General features: G+C 41.0%; 1 protein-coding gene across 1 annotated transcript; it reads right to left on the bottom strand.

Moving 5' to 3' along the window:
* Positions 1 to 3,410: 3,410 nt before the first annotated feature.
* LOC125465623 (procathepsin L-like) lies at positions 3,411 to 18,012 on the bottom strand. Its single transcript, XM_048559349.1, has 8 exons — positions 17,924 to 18,012; positions 15,307 to 15,448; positions 13,752 to 13,874; positions 11,795 to 11,983; positions 9,346 to 9,570; positions 7,111 to 7,273; positions 4,771 to 4,876; positions 3,411 to 3,806 (listed from the first exon to the last, which is right to left on the bottom strand). Exons 1-8 carry the CDS (start codon positions 17,974 to 17,976, stop codon positions 3,707 to 3,709), a joined length of 1,101 nt encoding a protein of 366 aa, XP_048415306.1. The 5' UTR covers positions 17,977 to 18,012; the 3' UTR covers positions 3,411 to 3,706.
* Positions 18,013 to 19,996: the final 1,984 nt, after the last annotated feature.

Genomic DNA, 19,996 nt, shown 5'->3' with positions numbered 1-19,996 from the left:
TGCATCCGTCAGCACATTGTCCTGCAACTTGGAATCTACCAGTCTGTAATACTTGGTTGAAGTAAACTCTACACTGGAAGATGAAGATATTTAAGGCAGACCAGGTTAGTGGGGAGGTGGCGGGGGGTTGGTGTGGGGGTGGTGGCTATCTTTCACTGAGTTGATGGTCCTCCAGGTGTAGTCAATGTTTGTTTTGGTCTACGTCCCAGCAAACAGATTTAACAGCACAGAGTCTTGCGTGACGGATCTGCTCAAGACATACCTCAACAAAAATCATTGCATAGGTCTCCAGGATTAATCGACAAATTCTGTGTAATCCAACTTACTTTGCAACAATTTGATGCGGAGCTTGTGGAACCGGTAAGTTGATTTGCATCAATTCACATCAAATGCTTCACTTTCTCACTGTTTGGATACTAAGTGAACAATAAAACTGTGCCTAACATAGATTCAGTGATGACAATGCTGAAATAGTTCAAATCAACAACCACATGAAAATTTGAGACAGGCTGTTGAAGAAATGTCAAAAACTAATCTGTTTAAAAATGAATGAAGGATAATGGGTGAAATTGACAGAGTAAACGAAAGCCCAGAACAAGGTGTGTTGAGGTATAAGTGAAAACTACATTCAATCTAATTTGCCAGAGCTAGCTCCTGTTTGTGATGCCGCACGCTACAAGGTCAAGTATTGTAACAAAGTCACAGCCTAAACCATATGATGTGATTAAATTAATGAGAGTCAAGCCTGAATTGAATTCAATACAATGCCAAGATCCACATAATAATGCTGATTGACCACAAGCAACAAAATGTGAAATGAGATCTGTTTCTTCTGTGAGTTCAAACCACGGCACAGTGAAGAGTGGTATTTACATTTTAGTCCCTTGTCCAATTTTGAATCTTTGGGTTATCTTGGTTATGATTTGCCCACTGTTTCAGTGTGTATGTATTCTTAGTAGCTTAGTTTAAAGAAAACTGCATTCAGAAATATCCCATTAAAAGTCTGACAAATAATCTCTTCCTTAACAATAATTTCTTGGTTAATTATAACAAGCTCTACTTTCAAGCATTAATAATTGCTCTTTCCCCAGTTACAAGCTGCACCAGATATATACCTGGATAGATATAACAATTTCAAGAGATAGTCCACTCCATTTTGGGTAAAACATAATTTCTTTTCTTTTGTACTTAAGAGTTGTCACCTTGTGTTCAATCTCAAATTCACAGGATCTTATTAGTAAAATACTTTTACACTTCTGTGCTACTCATGGATTTGCTTGAGCTGTTTATTGTGTTAATTGATCTAATCATTTAGAACTGGATGGTTCTTGTGTGACAAGACCAGTTTCTACCAGTATTAAGTGAGCTGGTGTCTTTGTAAGATTGTCAAGAGGTGTTAAGACATGGGTTATCTCAGTAAAAGCAGTTTAATTATAAAGTTCTAGACCAGAAGTATTTGGTTAAAACCCTGAATGTGTTATTTAAAGTTGAGAAAGTCCAATTTTGCTTGAATAATGATACAAAGGAAAGGAAAACAGATTCTGGAGATCGGGGAATCTAAGCCAAATGCTGTATGTGATTGAGAAAGGAATGCTGTCTCTAAAGTTTGACCTTTATAAAAGGGTGCTATTTGAATTAATAGGATTGTAGTTTACCATGTTGAAACCATTAAATTTGTGTCATATGTAAATAGTTTGGTTTATTCAATTGCTTTCTTCATTTCATTTGTGTACTGTTTTGTTGCTAAGACTAAATCTCCAGCACTGGGGACTAAAATTTCAGTGAATGACCGCCTCATTAAAAAACAAATTGCAAAATATGATCTATCAACCCAGATTTCAGCCTGGGATATGGCTTATCTGGTAACAAAATCAGTTGGAATCATGACCACTGGTGCTCATCTTAGAGTCAAAGAGTCATTCAGATGTACTGCACATAAACAGACCCTTTGGTCCAACTCAACTATATTGACCGGATATCCTAAATTAATCTAGTCCCATTTGCCAGCACTTGGCCAGTCACCCTCTAAACCCTTCCTATTCATGTACGCATCCTGATGTGTTTTAAATGTTGTTATTGTATCTGCTTCCACAACATCGTCTGGCAGCTCACTCTATACACACACTACTCTCTGTGTGAAAAAGTTGACCTTTAGGCCCTTTTTATATCTTTCCCCTCTCACCTTAAACCTACGCCCCTCTAGTTTTGGACTCCCCTGCCTTGGGGAAAAGACCTTGGCTACTCACCCTATCCATGCCCCTCATGATTTTATAAACCTCTACAAGGTCACCTCTCACTTCTGATGTTCCAGGGAAAATAGCCTCAGCCTGTACAGCCTCTCCCTGTAGCTCAAACCCTCTACCACCAGCAATATCTTTTGCTGAACCTTTTCAAGTTCAACAAAATCTTTTCTATGGCAGGGAGCCTTGAATTGAATGCAGTATTCCAAAAGTGGCCTAACCAATGTCCTTTGTAGCTGTACCATGATATTCCTTCTATTTCAGTTGCCAAAAGCTATGTCATCTAGATATTGCAATGAATATTTGGATCCAGAAGAGTCTTTCAGTACTGCTCTCATTTTTTTGTGGGTTATGGTAAGGACATTGCAAAATCCCTGTGGCAAACTCCAATCTTCAAAGATGAAAGCATGTTTGTAATGGTCTCTTTCTAGTAGGTATAGTCCAAAAATCATAATTTAGAAATATCAAGTTCTGAAAAATACCTTGAAACTGTAATGATTGTAAGGAGATCGGCCAGGTGGATCTCATAGAATAGAATTCCCTGGTTGGGGCTGTTAATCTGGTTTAATTAAGGAGCCCTGGCTGACAGATATACACAGGAGAGTCACAGGTTCCATTCACTCTGCGAGCTGGCTCTGAGAAAGCTGGGCCAGTGTCCAATACCATACACATGTAAAAAAGGGTGGCATGTGAAATCACATAGCACTTTGTGGCAGAGGCTGTTGCTAGGTACAGTACTGATCCAATGGCTTCCAAGTCTGTTTGTCCAGCAATTAACGACCATAAAATTCAACCTTTACCTCTCTCAATAGTTCCATTGAACTCTTCTCCCAAAATGACTTTCTTTTCCAGTAAATAGCAGATAATTTACTTTGCAGTTACGTGCTAATAATTCCATTGAACTATGCAATCTTTCTTGTCTGAACTCACTCGTGTAGGCAATGTCAGGCTGCAGCCTGCTCAGATCAACTTGTATTTCCAAAGCGTCCCCGTGTGAGCACTGTGCGATTTAAGCCTAGACACTTTGACAATGCTATCATATTCGTTCATTACTTAAACTATTGTAAGGATTAAAACAGGCTCTATACGTGCATTATTTTAAGATGTTTATCATTTCAAATTAAACTAGACACAAAGCCAAAAACAACAGATTTGTTCTGGCTCTCGAAGTGATTGCTGGCAGTGTTTATTATATCGCTCAACATCAGCAGTAGATTCAGGCCATTGTCTCTCCACAAGCTGGAGATTGTAGTCACTTAGATATTACAGTGGTTACATGTATCAAACACACAATGACAGTGGCCTTTACATGAAGCTATCAAAATATGCAGAATCTGATATTATTTCACGCTTTCAAATTGCAGCAAGAGTTAAAGCAGTGGTGTCAAATGAGTCAGCATCAGCAGATTGTTTCCATCATTCTTTCAGGCGGAGTTCAATGAACTTCGAGTTTAACATCTGACTCCTTACACAATTGGATAGACTGCGTAATTTAAAACTCCACAGATATTTGCTCGACTCTTCAATATTTTGATGTAACCTTGGTCACCCCAACCTGTTCCCCAACTAGAAAATTAGAAAGAAAAGAATTAATATCACAATTCTATAGTGAGTGATTAGAGAAATAGAGATTTTTACATTGAAAACATATAGGTTCTGACAGGATCTAGTTCAAATCCCACCCTGATTTTCTCCGCCGATCCCTGTAACCCTGCATTTTTCACGGCTAGTCATGTGCACATCTCTGGACACTAAGGGCAATTAAACTTGGCCAATCCACCCAACCTGCACATCCTTGGACTGTGGGAGGAAATCAGAGCACCTGGTGGAAACCCATGGAGGCACGGGGAGAACGTACAAACTGGAATCCCTGGCGCTGTGAGGTGGCATTGCTAACCATTGAGCCACTGTGCCATCCCATGTCATTCAGTTCAACCACTCTTCAAGGTAGTAGTTTCTCCAATTCCACCCAAATCTGGGTAAGGAGGCTGTTTTTGAATTTCTAATTGGATTTATTAAGGTCTCTCTTCTATTTATGACACCGATTTTTAAACATCGTGAAAAATCCTAATGACTTTTAGGGAATGAATCCTGCAATCTTTACTCAATGTGGTGTATATGTGACTTCAGAGCCACAGTAATGTGGTTGGCTCTTAACTGCTCTCTGGGCAATAAATGCTGGTCTCACCAGGGATGCCCTCATCTTCTGAATGAATGAAGAAAAAACATTTTCTCTATGCCCACTGCATCAAAGTTTTCATCATTTTAAAGTTTTCTATCGACCCAACCTTCTCTTTACTGAATAATTGAGCTCTCTAGCCTGTTCAGCTTTTTCTGATAAATATATCCTGCCAGTTCTAGTCATCCTTGTGAATTTTTCTGCACCTTCTCCAATGTCTTTGGACAGTCATCAGCAGTGGGAATTTTGGCTTTTGTCTCCCTCCCTCGCCCAGAACACTGGGAAAAATACAGTGCTCCCTTCACGGTCCCAGCACTGATCAGCTGTTTGCTATTTTAATAAAGTACATACCTGTTTTTAATCAGCCAATAATCATTGTTGTCCATTTTTCCAAATCCAACCACCAACACTGCATGGTTTGGGAGATGTGCAGAGCATTGTTGATTATTGTAAACTCCTGTAATAAGAAATGATCTTTAATACGATGCCATTGTAAAAATGTATAAGCATTATTTCCTTGCACATTTGTTGATCAGACAGGTCAATTCTTTTTTTCTCACTCAAGGGATAGATGTGTGAATTTCAGTTAGGAAAGGTTTCACACAGCGTTAACCATGAAGTTGAGGAAAGAAGAAAAGAGACATGTGGCTTGGCAAAAAAAATGTCTGAATAATAAATTGCTCATTTTAAAAAAAAGATTAGTGAAGATGGCTATTAGAAGTGACAAGCAGCGGAGGTAATTAATAAAAGTTTTGCATTCTTTTTACTCAAGAAGGAGAGTTGGAGAGAGTGAGAGGTGTGAGCTTCAGTCCTAGTTTCCTTGATGGGGAATGAATTGAGGCTGAGCTAAGGAATTGAATTTAGTTAACACTGAATTTGAGCTCACCTTTAGTGGTGTTTACTTATGGACTGGTCTCAGCAGAATTCATACAAGATCAGGGAACAGACGCCTTTAGGCCTCAGAATTCCTGCTCTCCCAGCCTGGCATATGTTGGTAGACCACTCTCTCTCAGAACTACCCCTCTCTCACACACACATTCCCATCTTTTTTACTGTTGCACACACTCCCTGTTGCTGACATGCAGCCCTCTCTCTCACAGATGTCTTGCTCATGGTTTTACAAACATCTCTCCCTCTCTCATAGATAGGCACATATCTCCTTTCTCTCTGTCAAGCACACACTTCCTCACACTCACACAACTCTTGCTCCCACACTCCCTTAACTCTCCATTTTTCTCAGACATGCACTGCCCCTCTCTCTCAGTCATACTCTTTCTAACACTCTCTCACACTGATCCTCTCTCTCATTCTCTCTCCCTGGCCCTCTCATTGTCTCCCTCTCTTACAACCATCATCTCTCAGACAATCTCTCTCACACACTTTCACATATTCCTCCTCTTTCACACATTCACCCTCTGTTGCACACTTATCGAATCTCTCAATCTCCCTCTCAAACATCTCTTATTCGTGCACTTTCTCATGCTCCCTCTTTCACACTTCCTTATACTCACTCTCTCACATACTTTCTCTGTCGCACATTTTCTCTTTCCCACTTTCTTTCGCACCCACTCTGTCTCTGACATGCAATCTCGTACATTCATGTGCAGCGCACCCCCCCACCCCTACCCCAACTGGATGAGGGCACTTCACTGCCATCTAATTTTTTGGGAGCTGGTACCATCACGGCAAGCTGTGAGCTTACTATACTCCACCCCAGCTTCCAAGCTAGGGAGCCCTTCACCCACCCAGGAACACGTAAACTCTCACTTGCCATCGGCCAAACTCCTGCAGACTCTGCACCATGACTCCATTGTTCACACTTCAGGTTGGATGAAGCCTTAGAGCTTCACACAACTGGCTTTGTGTTTCATCATTCATGGGATCAAGGAAACTTGGAAAACAGCATTAGGCCATTCAGCCCTTCGAGACTCCTCAATGTAACGGTGGCAGATCATCTAACTTAGACCCCGTTCCCAATTTCTGCCCATACCCTTTGATCCTTTAGCCCAAAAAAGCTATATCTAACTCCTTGTTGAAAACATTCCACGTTTTGGCCTCAACCGCTTTCTGTGGCAGAGAATTCAACTAGCTCATCATTCTCTGGGTGAAGATATGTCACCTCACCTGAGTCGTAAATGGTCTACCCAGTCTCTTTAGGGCTATCACATGACTGAAATGAATGCAGCTGTTTGTGCAAGGATGTAGCACGTGAAGATACATTCCCACATGTTGACCTTTTGTGGCACGGCATCCAAATCCTTGGATGAGACTTTTGGCATTCACCATGTCAGCTAACACCTCCCGCTGCCTTTTCAATGTCTGTCAGGAAGGCCACCTACTGAGGGAGGGTACCTCTCTTCTCCTGTACCAAAGGTTTTGAGTGAATAGGGAGAAGTTTATGAGCTGCCTATCAATGGGAGTGGGAATATTACCCATCCCCATTTCTGCACTTCATCAAAAATCTGATTCAATTTCAATCCCATAGGACTGGATTGAATGTAAGCACAGGGGCTGGTAAGACATCAGTGAGGGAAAGGGGTACGGCAGTTTCCATCTAAAATACTGTAAAAGAATAAAAAGTAAAAGTAATTTGCAGAGTACAAGTGGAGGTATGATTTTTAGTCCTGTATTTTGTACAGAATTGGTTGATAAGTCAACTGATGCACATCATTGAGAGCTTCTGTTTCTCACCTTGTCTATAAAACTGGAAACTTCTTTTACTTGCATCAATAGCAACAGATATTGGTCCAATCCTTGCCACTGCTCTTGATAAATATTTAACTCTTCGAATGACAAAGGCATAGTGTTTGATCTTGGCAGCAATCTTGTTTATCATAAATGAGCAGTTATTTTGCTAAATATTAGAGAAATTATGAAAAGTTATTAGTTTTTCCTTCTGCATCATATTTTCCAAGTACTCGTGATATTTTTTACAGGATCATTAATAGCTGATCTTAAAACATTGCTTCAATTATTGAAGGTTCTGGATGTGAGTTTGCTCGCTGAGCTGGAAGGTTAGTTTTCAGACGTTTCGTCACCATTCTAGGTAACACCATCAGTGAACATCCGACAAAGCGCTGGTGTTATGTTCTGCTTTCTATTTATCTGGTTAGGATTCCTTGGGTTGGTGATGTTGTTTCCTATATTTCCTATAAAGACCCTATACAGACAACAAACAAAATGAACGTCATCTACAAAATACCTTGCAAGAACTCTGACAAACACTACATTGAACAAACAGGCAGAAAGCTAGCCACCAGGATACATGAACATCAACTAGCCACAAAACGACATGACCCACTATCACTCGTATCCTTACATACAGATGAGGAAGGATACCACTTTGATTGGGACAACACATCCATCCTCGGACAAGCCAAACAGAGACACGCACGAGAATTCCTAGAAGCATGGCATTCCAACCGGAGCTCCATCAACAAACACATTGATTTGGAGCCAATCTACCATCCCCTGAGAAAAAGAACAGGAAATGACATCGCTAACGCAGGAAATGACCTCACCAACCAAAGGAAACCTAACTAGATAAATAGAAAGAGGGACATAACACCAGCTCTTCGTCAGAGGCTCATTGATGATGTTACCTAGAATGGTGACGAAACGTCTGAAAACTAACCTTCCAGCTCAGCGAGCAATGTCACATCCAGAACCTCAATCTGAGCTACAAATCTTCTCAAAACTCATTATTGAAGGTGACCACCACTTCCAGGTTTAAAAGATAACAAGCTGCTGGTAAATGTGGCAACTATTGAAAGATCTCCTTCTTTACTGGTGGTCAGATTTTGGTCAGCACACTGCACTGTAGTTAGTACAGCTTCAAGATATACAAATCACAGATTATTTCCTGGTAGTTCTCTGGTTTATCCAATGCTCCCAAAAACTACTGACCAGTCAGTCTAACTTTAGTGGAGGGGGAAACTAATGGACCCAATTCTAAATTAATCTGTGTTTGGAGAGGCAAGGTTGAATCAAGAACAGTCAGCATAACTTTTGTTAAGGAGAGATCATGTCTGATTAACGTCTTTGAATTTTTTGGAGAGGTTAGTAGATGAGGGCAACGTTTTTGATGTAATCTATTTAGATTTCAGAAAGGCTTTTGGTAAGGACCTGCATGGATGATTGATAGCAAACGTAAGAGCCCAGGGGATTCAAGCAAATTTGGCGAATTGGATCCACAATTGGCTGAGTGGCAGGAAGAATGGAGGTACAGTCAAGGGGTGTTTTTGTGACTGGAAGCCTGTATCTAGTGGGTTTCTCCATCATCAGTGTTGGGGTCTTGGATGTTTGTGGTATATATGAATTATTTAAATTTGAATGTAGGAGAGTTGATCAGTAAGTTTGCAGATAATGCAAGCATTTTGAGGTGGTAGATAGTGAGGACAATACCCTTAGATTATGGGAGGATTTGGGCATGCTGATCAGTGACAAGAGGAATTCAATCTGGGTAAGTATGAGGTGATGCATTGGGTAGGACAATCAAGGCAGTGGAATATATGATAAATAGTAGGGCCCTGGAAAACACAAACAATCAGTGGGACCCTTGTCCCCCAGCCTCTGGCTCTTTAAGGTGCCTGGACAGGTGGATAAAGTGGTTAAGAAAGCAGATGGAATACTTGCTTTTATTAGCTGACGCATAGGGTTTAATAGTGGAAAGTTGTTGCTGGAACTATATGAAAATGTTGGTGTAGTAACTGTTGTGCTGGGTGGTGTACATTCCCCAGATCAAGTACAGGATATGCCGAATGATGTGATGATTTAGCTGATGGTCACATCAACATGCTGGCTCACAAAATGGGGAGCAGCAATACACAGGAATGTAAATACCCTTAACTCCTCATTCAATTAGCACTGGGGTCCACTGTCTAAACACCACAAACATACCTGAAAACGCATTTAAAAGTAATTTACCTCTGCTACATAACGGTAATCTGTAGCAGAATTGATGCCACCACTATTGACTACATATTCAAAGGCATTTGACATCCATCCACCTCTGCAGCCAGCGTTTCCATATAATGAGCTACAGTCAACCAGCTGCTGTTCGCTAAGAGGAATCAGTTGTTTAGTTTTGGCAAACCACTGTCCTTCAATGGCCCCAGTCGCACTGAAAGCCCAGCAGGAACCACAATTTCCCTGGTAATGACAGAAATGAGATCACATTAACAACATTCTGGATTACATTAAAATATTCCTTCCATTTATTGTCAGTTGAAGTACTGTTTTTAAACTGGCGAGGTCAGTTCCTGTTTTTTTTGAAGTTTATCAAAAACACATGCAATTGGTGACTGTCTGAGTGGTAGGAGGGTACATTCTCTTTTGAAATGTGGCATGACCGACATTCAAAAGGATGAACATTGACATAGATTACTCACACTATGATTCAATGCCTCACCAATAGCTAATTCACATGAATAGTTTAATAAGGAAGTTTAGGAGTGGATTCAAGGCAGAATAAATTTGCGCACTGCTTGTAATTCAGGCTTAAATCAACTGGTGTAGGAAGTGCTTCTAGCTGCCCTGGATGAAGCAACAGAAGGTTGATGAAGGGAAAATGCTCATAGAATCCCTACTGTGTGGAAACAGGCTATTCAGTCCAGCAAGTCCACACTGCCCCTCTGAAGATCATGCCACCCAGGCCCATTCCCCTAATTTCCTGTGTCTAATCCACCTAACATAAATATCCTTGGGAACTATGGGCAATTTAGCATGGCCAACCCAACTACCCTGCATGTCTTCGGACTTTGGGAGGAAATTGGAACACTCAGAGGAAGCCCACGCAGACACGGGGAGAATATGCAAACTCCACACAGACAGCCGCCTGAGGCTGGACTCAAACCCAGGTCCCCGGTGCAGTGAGGCTGCAGTGCTAACCACTGAGCCACTGTGCCACCCCAAAAGTGATGAATGATGTCTGCATAGACTTTAAGAAAATTTACGAAAAAAATGGCTGCTTAACAAAATTGAAGCCCATGGAATAGGATGGTCAGTGTCATCTTAATAAAATCAGATCATGGACAGCACTGTTTTATGGCCAGTGTTATTCATTTTCATAAGCTTTATAAATATATGATAGTTGACAGTGAAACACAACACAAACACCAGCCTTTTCCAATGATATCAAACTTGAAGGCGTGAGAAAAAGCTGAGAAGATACCAGTCAACTGCAGCCGGGCATGGACTGGCTCACAGACTGGGCAAGAAGTGACAGATTGAATTTAACAAAAGAAAATCAAGCTATAATTGGACAGGAGACTTTCAATTCAGGGCTCAAACCCAGGAGGACACAAAGTTTAGTCAGTTTTCCAATGGAGACAGGTCGCTGACACAAGTATGGACCCAGTTCCTCTTTCATATCTCGATTGGGAAAATCAGGCCCAATCTCCCCCAGCACTACCAGAATGCTCTGCTTCCTTGTGGAATACATATAAATAAACGTTGCCCAGGTAGTGAAAATGATTGATAAAGGTTCAAGCTCCAGCCAAACCAAAGAGAAATGATGGGTTTATAAATCAGAATGTAGCACATATAGAGTCGGAGAGTTGTACAGCATGGAAATTGACCCTTCAGTTCAACTTGTTCAATTAATTTAGACCCATTTGCCAGCATTTGGCCCATGTTCCATTAAACCTTTCCTATTCATATACCCATCCAGGTGCCTTTTAAATGTTGTAATTGTACCAGCCTTCACCTCTTCCTCTGGCAGCTCATTCCATACACACACCACCCTCTGTGCGAAAAAATTGCCCCATAGGCCCCTTTTAAATCTTTGCCCAGTCACATTAAATCTACGCCCTCTAGTTTTGGACTCCCCTATCCTGGGGAAAAGACCTAGGTTGTTCACTCTATCCATGCCCCTCATGATTTTATGGGCTTCTACAAGGTCAACCCTGAGCCACTGATGCTCCAGGGAAAATAGCCCCAACCTATTCAGCAGCTCCCTTTCAAATGTTCTTGAATAGATACTCGACAAGGTAGTACAAGAAATATTGACCGTGCATTTTGGAAAAATGTCAATGTTGAGTTTTGCAAGGTTGGACCTGATTGTTTTATTTCCTATGTTAGACTGCAACATGTACACCTGAATTTTAAAATATATTCCAGCAATTTCATAAAACTTTTAAACTTTGAAAAACAATATCTGATAGTCTCTTAATCCAAAAGAATGAACATTGACATAGACTACTCACAATATGATTTGATGCCTCACCAATAGCTAATTCACATACATAATTGCAACTAATAGTCAGGACAGGCATTTCTGTGTGAAAAAGATCTAAAAATGAGGCTGAAATGTTCATCAGGAACTTAAGTTTTTTTTCACTTAATAATCCATGGAAGAATTCCTTATGATTTTTACCTGGTTTTTCACTTGAGTCACATATCCTTTTTCACGCCAGTCAACAGTGGCATCTTCCAGATAATCATCATTTTCATCTTCATCGGCCTCCTCATCATTTCGGTCACCACCAAATTCATCAACTACATTCACGTTATTAGAATCTAATGGTCTGAATCCATTCATGAGTTCATTAAACTCTTTATTTGTCTAGAAAATCAAACACATGACCATTAATTAATCAAGTGACTGGCTTTTACTGAATCACAGAATCCCGACGGTGTGGGAATAAACCCTTCAGCGCAACAAGTCCACACCAACCACAGAGCATCCCAGCCAGACCTATTCCCCTATAAACTCACCTAATCTACATATCCCTGAACACCACAGGCAATTTAGCCTGGCTAATCCACCTAACCTACACATCTTTGGACTGTGGGAGGAAACCGGAGAAAACCCGCACAGATGCAGGGAGAATGTACAAACTCCACACAGACAGTCACTCAAGGGTGGAATCGAACCTGGGTCCCTGGTGCCGTGAGGCACCATGCAGCCCATACTGGAGAGCATTCAAGAGGAGAGTCAATTACCTCACACTGCTACATTCCCACCCACTGAATTTCGCAAGTAGGGAGATCAAAGCAGTGTTGACATTCCAGAGTTCAACAATGCTTGAAGAATGCAGGAAATTAAGCAACTCTCCATGGTCTCACAGTCAGCATAAAGCAGAATGGAGAGCCTGAAGTGATACATTTCCCTAGTCTATGTGCAGCAGCCAAAATAGTAGCAGTGCTTACTCATGTGCCCCATTTTGTGAGAAATGATTTGATAATCTTTTCTGGCAGTTAAAACCTGGCAGATCCTTTTCACTGCAAAAGGAGTAGGTCAGATGCCCACCATGACGGCTGAGGTTATTGGTGAGGCTGTAGTACGGTCTAGGCCTGAAATGTCAACCTTCCTGCTCCTCTGATGCTGCTTCACCTGCTATGTTCATCCAGCTCTACACCTTGCTATCTGAGGTTATTGGTGCTTAGCTGAACCATCCTGTTCAGGAGGGGTGTCAGATTTCATCGTGTGGCCTGACTCCCTAGTCTCAGTTAACACTACAATGGAATTGGTCTCAGCACCCTTGATTTAGCAGAGGAAGTCAGACAGTATTCCCAATTCTGTTCACACTGGGACGTGGCTGTTAGACAAGGATCAGGTTTGATGCCATCCATGGCCGAATATCCTACCAAAATGAATTGTTGAGATGTACACATCAAACCTGAGTGAACAGCAAGTATCTATGACAGTACGAACTGCAGATGCTGGAGAATCTCAGATGACAAGGTGTAGAGCTGGATGAACACAGCAGGCCAAGCAGCATCAGGGGAGCAGGAAGGCCTATGCTTCGGGCCTAGACCCCGCTTCAGAAAAATATATATGGACCAGTTTCCATTGGGTTTTTTGTTTGATGGAGAGCAAGGTGCAAGTTTAAACTGGATCTAACATTTCAGACTTCGCCTTTAATTCACTTTCACAATCCGATTTCTTCCTTAACACCAGACACAGAAAGGATATTAGAATCTAAACTTAACCCGGTGATGGGTTTTAGTCCTCACTGTCTGAGTTAAGGGCCGGGGAAAGATTCATGCAGGTGTGTGCAGTACTGTCAGCACTACGTCATCATTTTAAAATTGTCTCTTTGTTTGATGCAGGTAGACCCAATCAATGCTTTATATTTGGGAAGTACAGCAGATATATGGGCAGTGCCCCAGCCCATGGGACTGGCTTTTTAACAAGACCAAACCGAACAAAAAGGGATGTAAAATAGAAAGGAGAATCTATTTTGTCACAGACATACATTGGCAAAGGAGGTAAGATTCTTTGTCAAAATGAGGTGTCGTGATATCCCTGACCAGATCATATCTCATTCAGTTACAGCACCACAGCTTCCAGCATCTAATAGATCCCCGGCAATACATCATGTACATACCAGATCTCCAAAATGGTTCATTCCCACGGTAAATCCGTGTTTTCCCATCGAATGCTCCAGGTTGTGTTGTTTGATGAATCTCATATTGTCCTCCCAGACCATTCTCCTGTAGCTCTCTTCACCCTGATTAATGACATTAAGCCAATCAGCATCTTCCAGTCATAAAATCATAGAATACCTTTACAATTCTCTGTGTGAAACCTGAAATAACGCTTTCCAGTCTGATATCTATTCTCCCACCCAGATCAGAGAAGTTGCCCTCATTTCCCTTTCCCTACATGCACATAGCAAACCTTGTTTGAACCCCTGGAGCAGCAAGATTGAAATCTTTACATGATGTTCTTAACCGAGCAATAAAAAACAGTGAGACAATACAGTTCATGCATTTCTCAGAATGTTTTGTCTGCTCCACTCCTTTCATTCTGGAGGTGTGCTGTGATTTATGTGCACACTGACAATGTTGATATATTGAAGCAGAATGAGTCTGAAGCTGCTTGAACTATATTTACGGTTTCCTTGGTAACTTGAACACAGGGTTCAGTGGAATTGCTTTAAACTTGAGTTCCCCATGGGTTGAATGTAATGCCCTTTCTGACATGGATTTATCAGGTAGGTTGGAACCTACTGCTTCCCAAACTGCACAAGGAAGTACAGGGCAGTAAGACTCAAGATTAGGCTTTCTATACTGACATCTGTTGAGGCCCTTAAACAGAGGGAGGGCTACACACCTGTGTTTGCTGCAGATTCTCCTCTGTCTGCAACCCCACATCATTCTCAATTACCTATGGTCTGGAAATCAGCTAGGGGCCTTACTGACAGCAGGCACCACCTTCCCAGTTTCTGAATGCCAATTCTACTCCCTCGCCCTTAATCCCATGATAGTTTGTGCTCCCAGTTAAATGTCTGATTAGCACTTAATTTGGCAAGCCTCCTGAATGTAAGTGTTGTGGGAGTATCAGCAGCTCTGCAGCCTATTTGCAAGAACATTGTCGCCTCTATGAATGGAGAGGTGATGGCCCAGTGGTGTCATTGCTGGACACTTAATTCTAAGACCCAGGGAATGTTCTGGGGACCTGGGTTCAAATCCCACCATGGCAGATGGTGGAATTTGAATTCAAGCAAAGCCTGGAATCAAGGATCTGATGATGATGATTGCGTGGAAAAATCCATCTGGTTCACTGATGCCCTTTAGGCATTGCCCATAGCAATGTGGATGCCTCTTAATTGCCCCCTGGGCAATTAGGGGCGTGGGAATAAACGCTGGCCTAACTAGTAATGCCCGCATTCTGCGAATGAATAAAAAACACTTCAGCCACAAGTATTGTTGCTCAGTGAGTTCAGTCAGTCCTCTGCTGGAGTTCGAAACTGGGAGAATGCCCATGGAAATTTCTGGATCAATACCTTTCAATTCATATCCATTCCAGCCAACAGGAGTCTTTCACATTAACTGCAGCTAAAAATTCTTAATATGTGTCAGGTATGTGGAGTCGCTTCCTCTTCAGAATCAGCTGATTGCTTAAAATACATTCTGCACTAGAGCAATTTCTCCTTTTACCTCAGTGTACTGCTTCTCATGCTCTGATTTCCAGTTCCTCCAGTCTTCATCCAGAATTGAATCGAATGTCTGTTCTGAGGCCGCAGCCAGGATAGACACCGCCACACAGCCCACAAACAGAGAGAGCTTCATGATGGACAAACTAATGGAGCAAAACCAATGGGTTTGTATATGAAGTAGATAATATTCATCAATTACTATGAAAACAGCTACCTGGTAAAGTCATTTGGCAAAATGAACAATACACACAAATAATATTCTTGTTAATCATAAGTTATCACCTTTTGCATTTTAGCTCCATTGAAAAGGAAGTACTTCATGGTGATAGACTGTGGATTTGAATAATCCTACCAGTAAGTATATTTAATTAAAGTTATTCAAAATTTAGAGCCACTTATGAGAAAGAACAGGTGATCAAAAAAATACATAAAATTTATGTAAATTGAACTGAAGTAATAGGTAGTCCTTGGTTCAATGTAGAGTTCCAGCCTCTGAGTCAGAAATGGCAAAGATAACAGCAGTTATTTTAGCTATTTTTCAGTTAAATAGTTATTTTTCAGAGCGAATACTTCATTCACCAAAGGATATTCAACTTCCACTGCATTTTAAAAAAAATCTTAAACAAAATATGCGAATAGTGGCAAAATACCTCAGATGTTGGAAATCTGGAACAGAATTTCTCTGGTATTCTTCGAGTTCATTACAAATATAAGAAGCTGGTTTTCAAAAAGTGAATTAACCGGATTTTTTTTATAATCCAACAGTTTGTCACTTTAATGGCTGCCTATAGTGACTTGAATGCTTCTGGCTAGAATGGAGTTAGTTGGTTGTACTTTTTCACTAACTGTCCTTTCTCCTCTAAAGAACTTTCCTATCCAGCATTACCTATAGGTGAGTCCAGTTGTGCAGTTATATGGTTTATTCATGATTGCTCTCTGAAGTGGTCCAAGGAGCTAGTCTAAGGAAGAATCTTTGTTGAAGAAGGCTGGAGGAACAGCACCTCATATTTCGCTTGGGTACACTGCAGCCCAATGGTCTCAATGTGGACTTCATAAGCTTCAAAATCTCTCTACCCACGACCTCATTTCAAAACCAGCCCAGCTTGTCCCCACCTCCTTGACCTGTCGATCTTCCCTCCCACCTACCCACCCCTCCCTCCTCACTGACCAACCGCCATCCCAATTCTGTACCTACACTCACCTTTACTGGCTCCATCCCCATATCCTTGGCCTGTCTGTCTTCTCTCCACCTATCTGCTCCTCTATCCACCTTCCATCATCACCTCCCCCTCTCTATTTATTTGAGTTCCCTTCTCTTCCCCCATTTCTGAAGAAGGGTCCAGATCCCGAAACGTCAGCATTCCTGCTCCTATGATGCTGCCTGGCCTGCAGTGTTCATCTAGCTCTACACCTTGTTATTTCAGACTCCAGCATCAGCAGTTCCTACTATCTTAAAGCAAAATATTTGTTCATTTTGACCACAATTTCCTCATTATCCACTCTGAATTCCTTATTCTCACTCTCTGATGGACCTGCACTCACTTTACTTACTCTTTTCCTTGATAAATACCCCTGTAGACACTCTTGCCGTCTAGTTTTACACTCCTGACCAACTTTCTGTCACATCTAAAATCTTCCTTCTAATTAATCTTTTGAGTCATTCTCTGCTTTTTTTGTAGTCTGGTCTTTGTTCAGTTCTCTGCTTTTTCCTTAACCTTTTCTCTAACTTCATTTGTTAACTACAGATGGTAGGTTCTGCCTTTAGCATTTCCTCTTTATTGTAGGAATATCCTTATTCTGAATATTCTGAAATATTCCCTAAATGTCTGTCACTGTATCTCTATTGTGATCGCTGTTCTTTAGAGGTGCCTTAACTCTGAGGTTATCAACTAATCCTATCACATTGCACAATAGTACTTCCGATATAATCTGCTTACTAGTCAGTTCCAAAACTTGCTCATCTAAGAAACTATCTTTAAAGCATTCCATGGACAAATCATCCGGGCTATCACTGCCAATCGAATTTTCCAGACTATGTGTAGATTGAAGTTTTCCATGATTATTGCTATTTGCATTAACCCAATATATTTTCTTGTCTATTTTGTTCCACATTGTGGTTACTGTAAGGGGCCTGTAGGCCACCTGCACTAGTAATTCTTTCCCCTGCTACTTGTCATCTTCAGCCAAACCAATTCTGCATTCTGTTCTCCTGAATCAAGGGCGTCTCTATCGCACAAATACATCTTTGATTGCCAATGCTGTCCTTCCACCTTTACCTAGCTTCCTATTGTTTTTGGAAGTTATATATACCTCAATATTGAGTACCAATTCTTTTCATCCTGCAGCCACGTCTCCATTATGGCCATGAAGTCATATCTATTTTGTTCATGTGTTTCGTCAATGCATTTACTTTGCTATGAATTCTACAGATATTCAGAAAGCCTTTGGTAGAGAAGAGTATTTCATTAACCTGTTGATTTTAAATATTGACATTGAAAAATTTATACCCTGATCTTTCTAGAATTACATACAATGTGCACACTGGTCCCAACCCATTTCACAGCTAATTAACGAAGATAAGAAGTAATGAAGCTAAGGCATTGCATTTGCAAACTCACCTTCGAGTGATCGTCTGAGTACAGCTCCCCAGACAGCAAGTGGATTGCCACATTATATAGGCACAGTCTTCCAGGAGCCATCCCTCTAGACTTGTGACAACATCAGTGATTGGGAAATGGGCAGCAGTAATAAACAAATGAAGTGTGATTGTTTCATGTCTTTCAGGGTATTGCTTAAGAATCAAATTCCTTCTTTTAGAATGGATATACATCCTTGAAATCCAATGGTTTTTATTGATTATTGATTAATTTTCTATCTATCTTGACCTCAGAGTGAGCATCAAACTATAGTTGATCATAGAATTACTACAATGTGGAAACAGCCCTTTCAGCCCATCGAGTCCACACCAACTCTCTGAAGAGCATCATACCCAGACCCAACTGCTACTCCACAACCCGACAGTTCCCAGGGCTGATCCATCTAGCCTGCACATCCCAGGGCACTACAGGACAATTTAGCATGCCCAATATCTTTGCACATCTTTGGACTGTGGAGGAACACTGCAGCAAACTTCCGCAGGTGCAGGGAGAACATGCAAACTCCACAGCATTGCCCAGGGGTGGAATTGAACCTGGGTCCCTAGTGCTGTGAGGCAGCTGTGCTAACCAGTGAGCCACCATGGCACCTTTAGATGCTATTTAGGAGGCCTGCAGATTTTAAGAGCTACTGGTGCTGGATAACACGTCCAGTGGCTTTGTTGTGTTCTTAACATATCCTGCAGCATAGTGTTATGAGCTAAAACGTGAAATTCAATCAGCTCACAATACAATAGCATTGTACATTTACAGGAATACAGATGTAATGTACAATTGCTGCATTAGACCCACACTTTGCTAACTAATTTTGATGAATTTTACTCTCAGTGGGAGTCAAATCAGGTATGGGAAGGAGAAGTATTGAGGTCAATTCTATCCAAATACAGCTCCATCAAATGCCAAACACCTCAAACAGATTGATCGCAGGCCAGTCGATAAATAATCTTTCCCTGCCCCATTGCAACATCCACAAAATACCCCAACTGGGAAGACAGGAACACGATTAAACCATTCAGGCAACTCAAAACTGTTCCACTGTCACACCAATCTCACTGTTCTGTGATGTGACTATCTTTAGATAGCAAAGATCTTTCATTCTCAGTTTTCTTTGTTCTGACACCAGTTGCTGTTTGTGGAAAAGAGTTCTAACCTTTTAACATCCTTCATGTGAAGGGGTTTTCTCCTGATTTCACTCCAGAAAAGCCTGGCTTTAATCTTCTGACAATAGGCCCAACTTCTAAACTCATCAACCAATAAAAATTTCTCTGTATCTTATGAGTCCCTCTCAATATTTCAAAAGCTTTGATCAAATTACTCCTAACCTTCTAAATTCCAGGAAATCCAACTCTGGTTTGTGTTAAAACTCCTTGGAGCCCAAGTACCATTAAGACATGCTTCCACTGTATCCCAAAAATTTCTCCCTTAAGATGTGATGCTCAAATAACTCAGATTTTGGAATAGTCTAACCTCAACTTTGCAGTAGTTGAAACTTGATACCTATATCATTGTATTTATATAATCCAGGTTCAAACACTAACATCCAAGTTGACATTTTGATTATTTTTTGAGCATTTTAATAACCTTTGTACCTGAACCCCCAAGTCTCTGTGGACTCCACTTTTTCTAGCTCTTGCAATTTAGAAAGTGTTCTGTTCTGTCCTTTTTACATCTGAAGTGAATGATTACACATTTAGCTGCACAATTTGTTTAGTCCTTCTATTTAAATTATCAGCATCTCGTCATAATTTCATGATTCCATCTATCATGCTTTGAATCACATGAAAATTTTAACATATCAGCAGCGATTCAAGGAAAAGCTGCCTCAGATGGGAAGAGTCCAGGATTCAAATGATTACAGCCTTTAAAAGTAAAATTCTCTTTCCCCTTTCTGTCTGCTTTGCTTTCTGATCCGGGATTGATTTTAATAGACAAGATGGAAAATGAAGATTATGTTCAGGGGAGAGACAAAAGATTTCTTCACTCGAGGGTAGGAATTTCTCTTTCTATATGGAGTAGGGTCACTTCAGCACTTGCTGC

The sequence above is a fragment of the Stegostoma tigrinum genome, chromosome 30 (assembly GCF_030684315.1).
Source record: "Stegostoma tigrinum isolate sSteTig4 chromosome 30, sSteTig4.hap1, whole genome shotgun sequence".
NCBI classification, from domain to species: Eukaryota; Metazoa; Chordata; class Chondrichthyes; order Orectolobiformes; family Stegostomatidae; genus Stegostoma; species Stegostoma tigrinum.
This window is presented reverse-complemented; position numbering and strand designations above follow the sequence as displayed.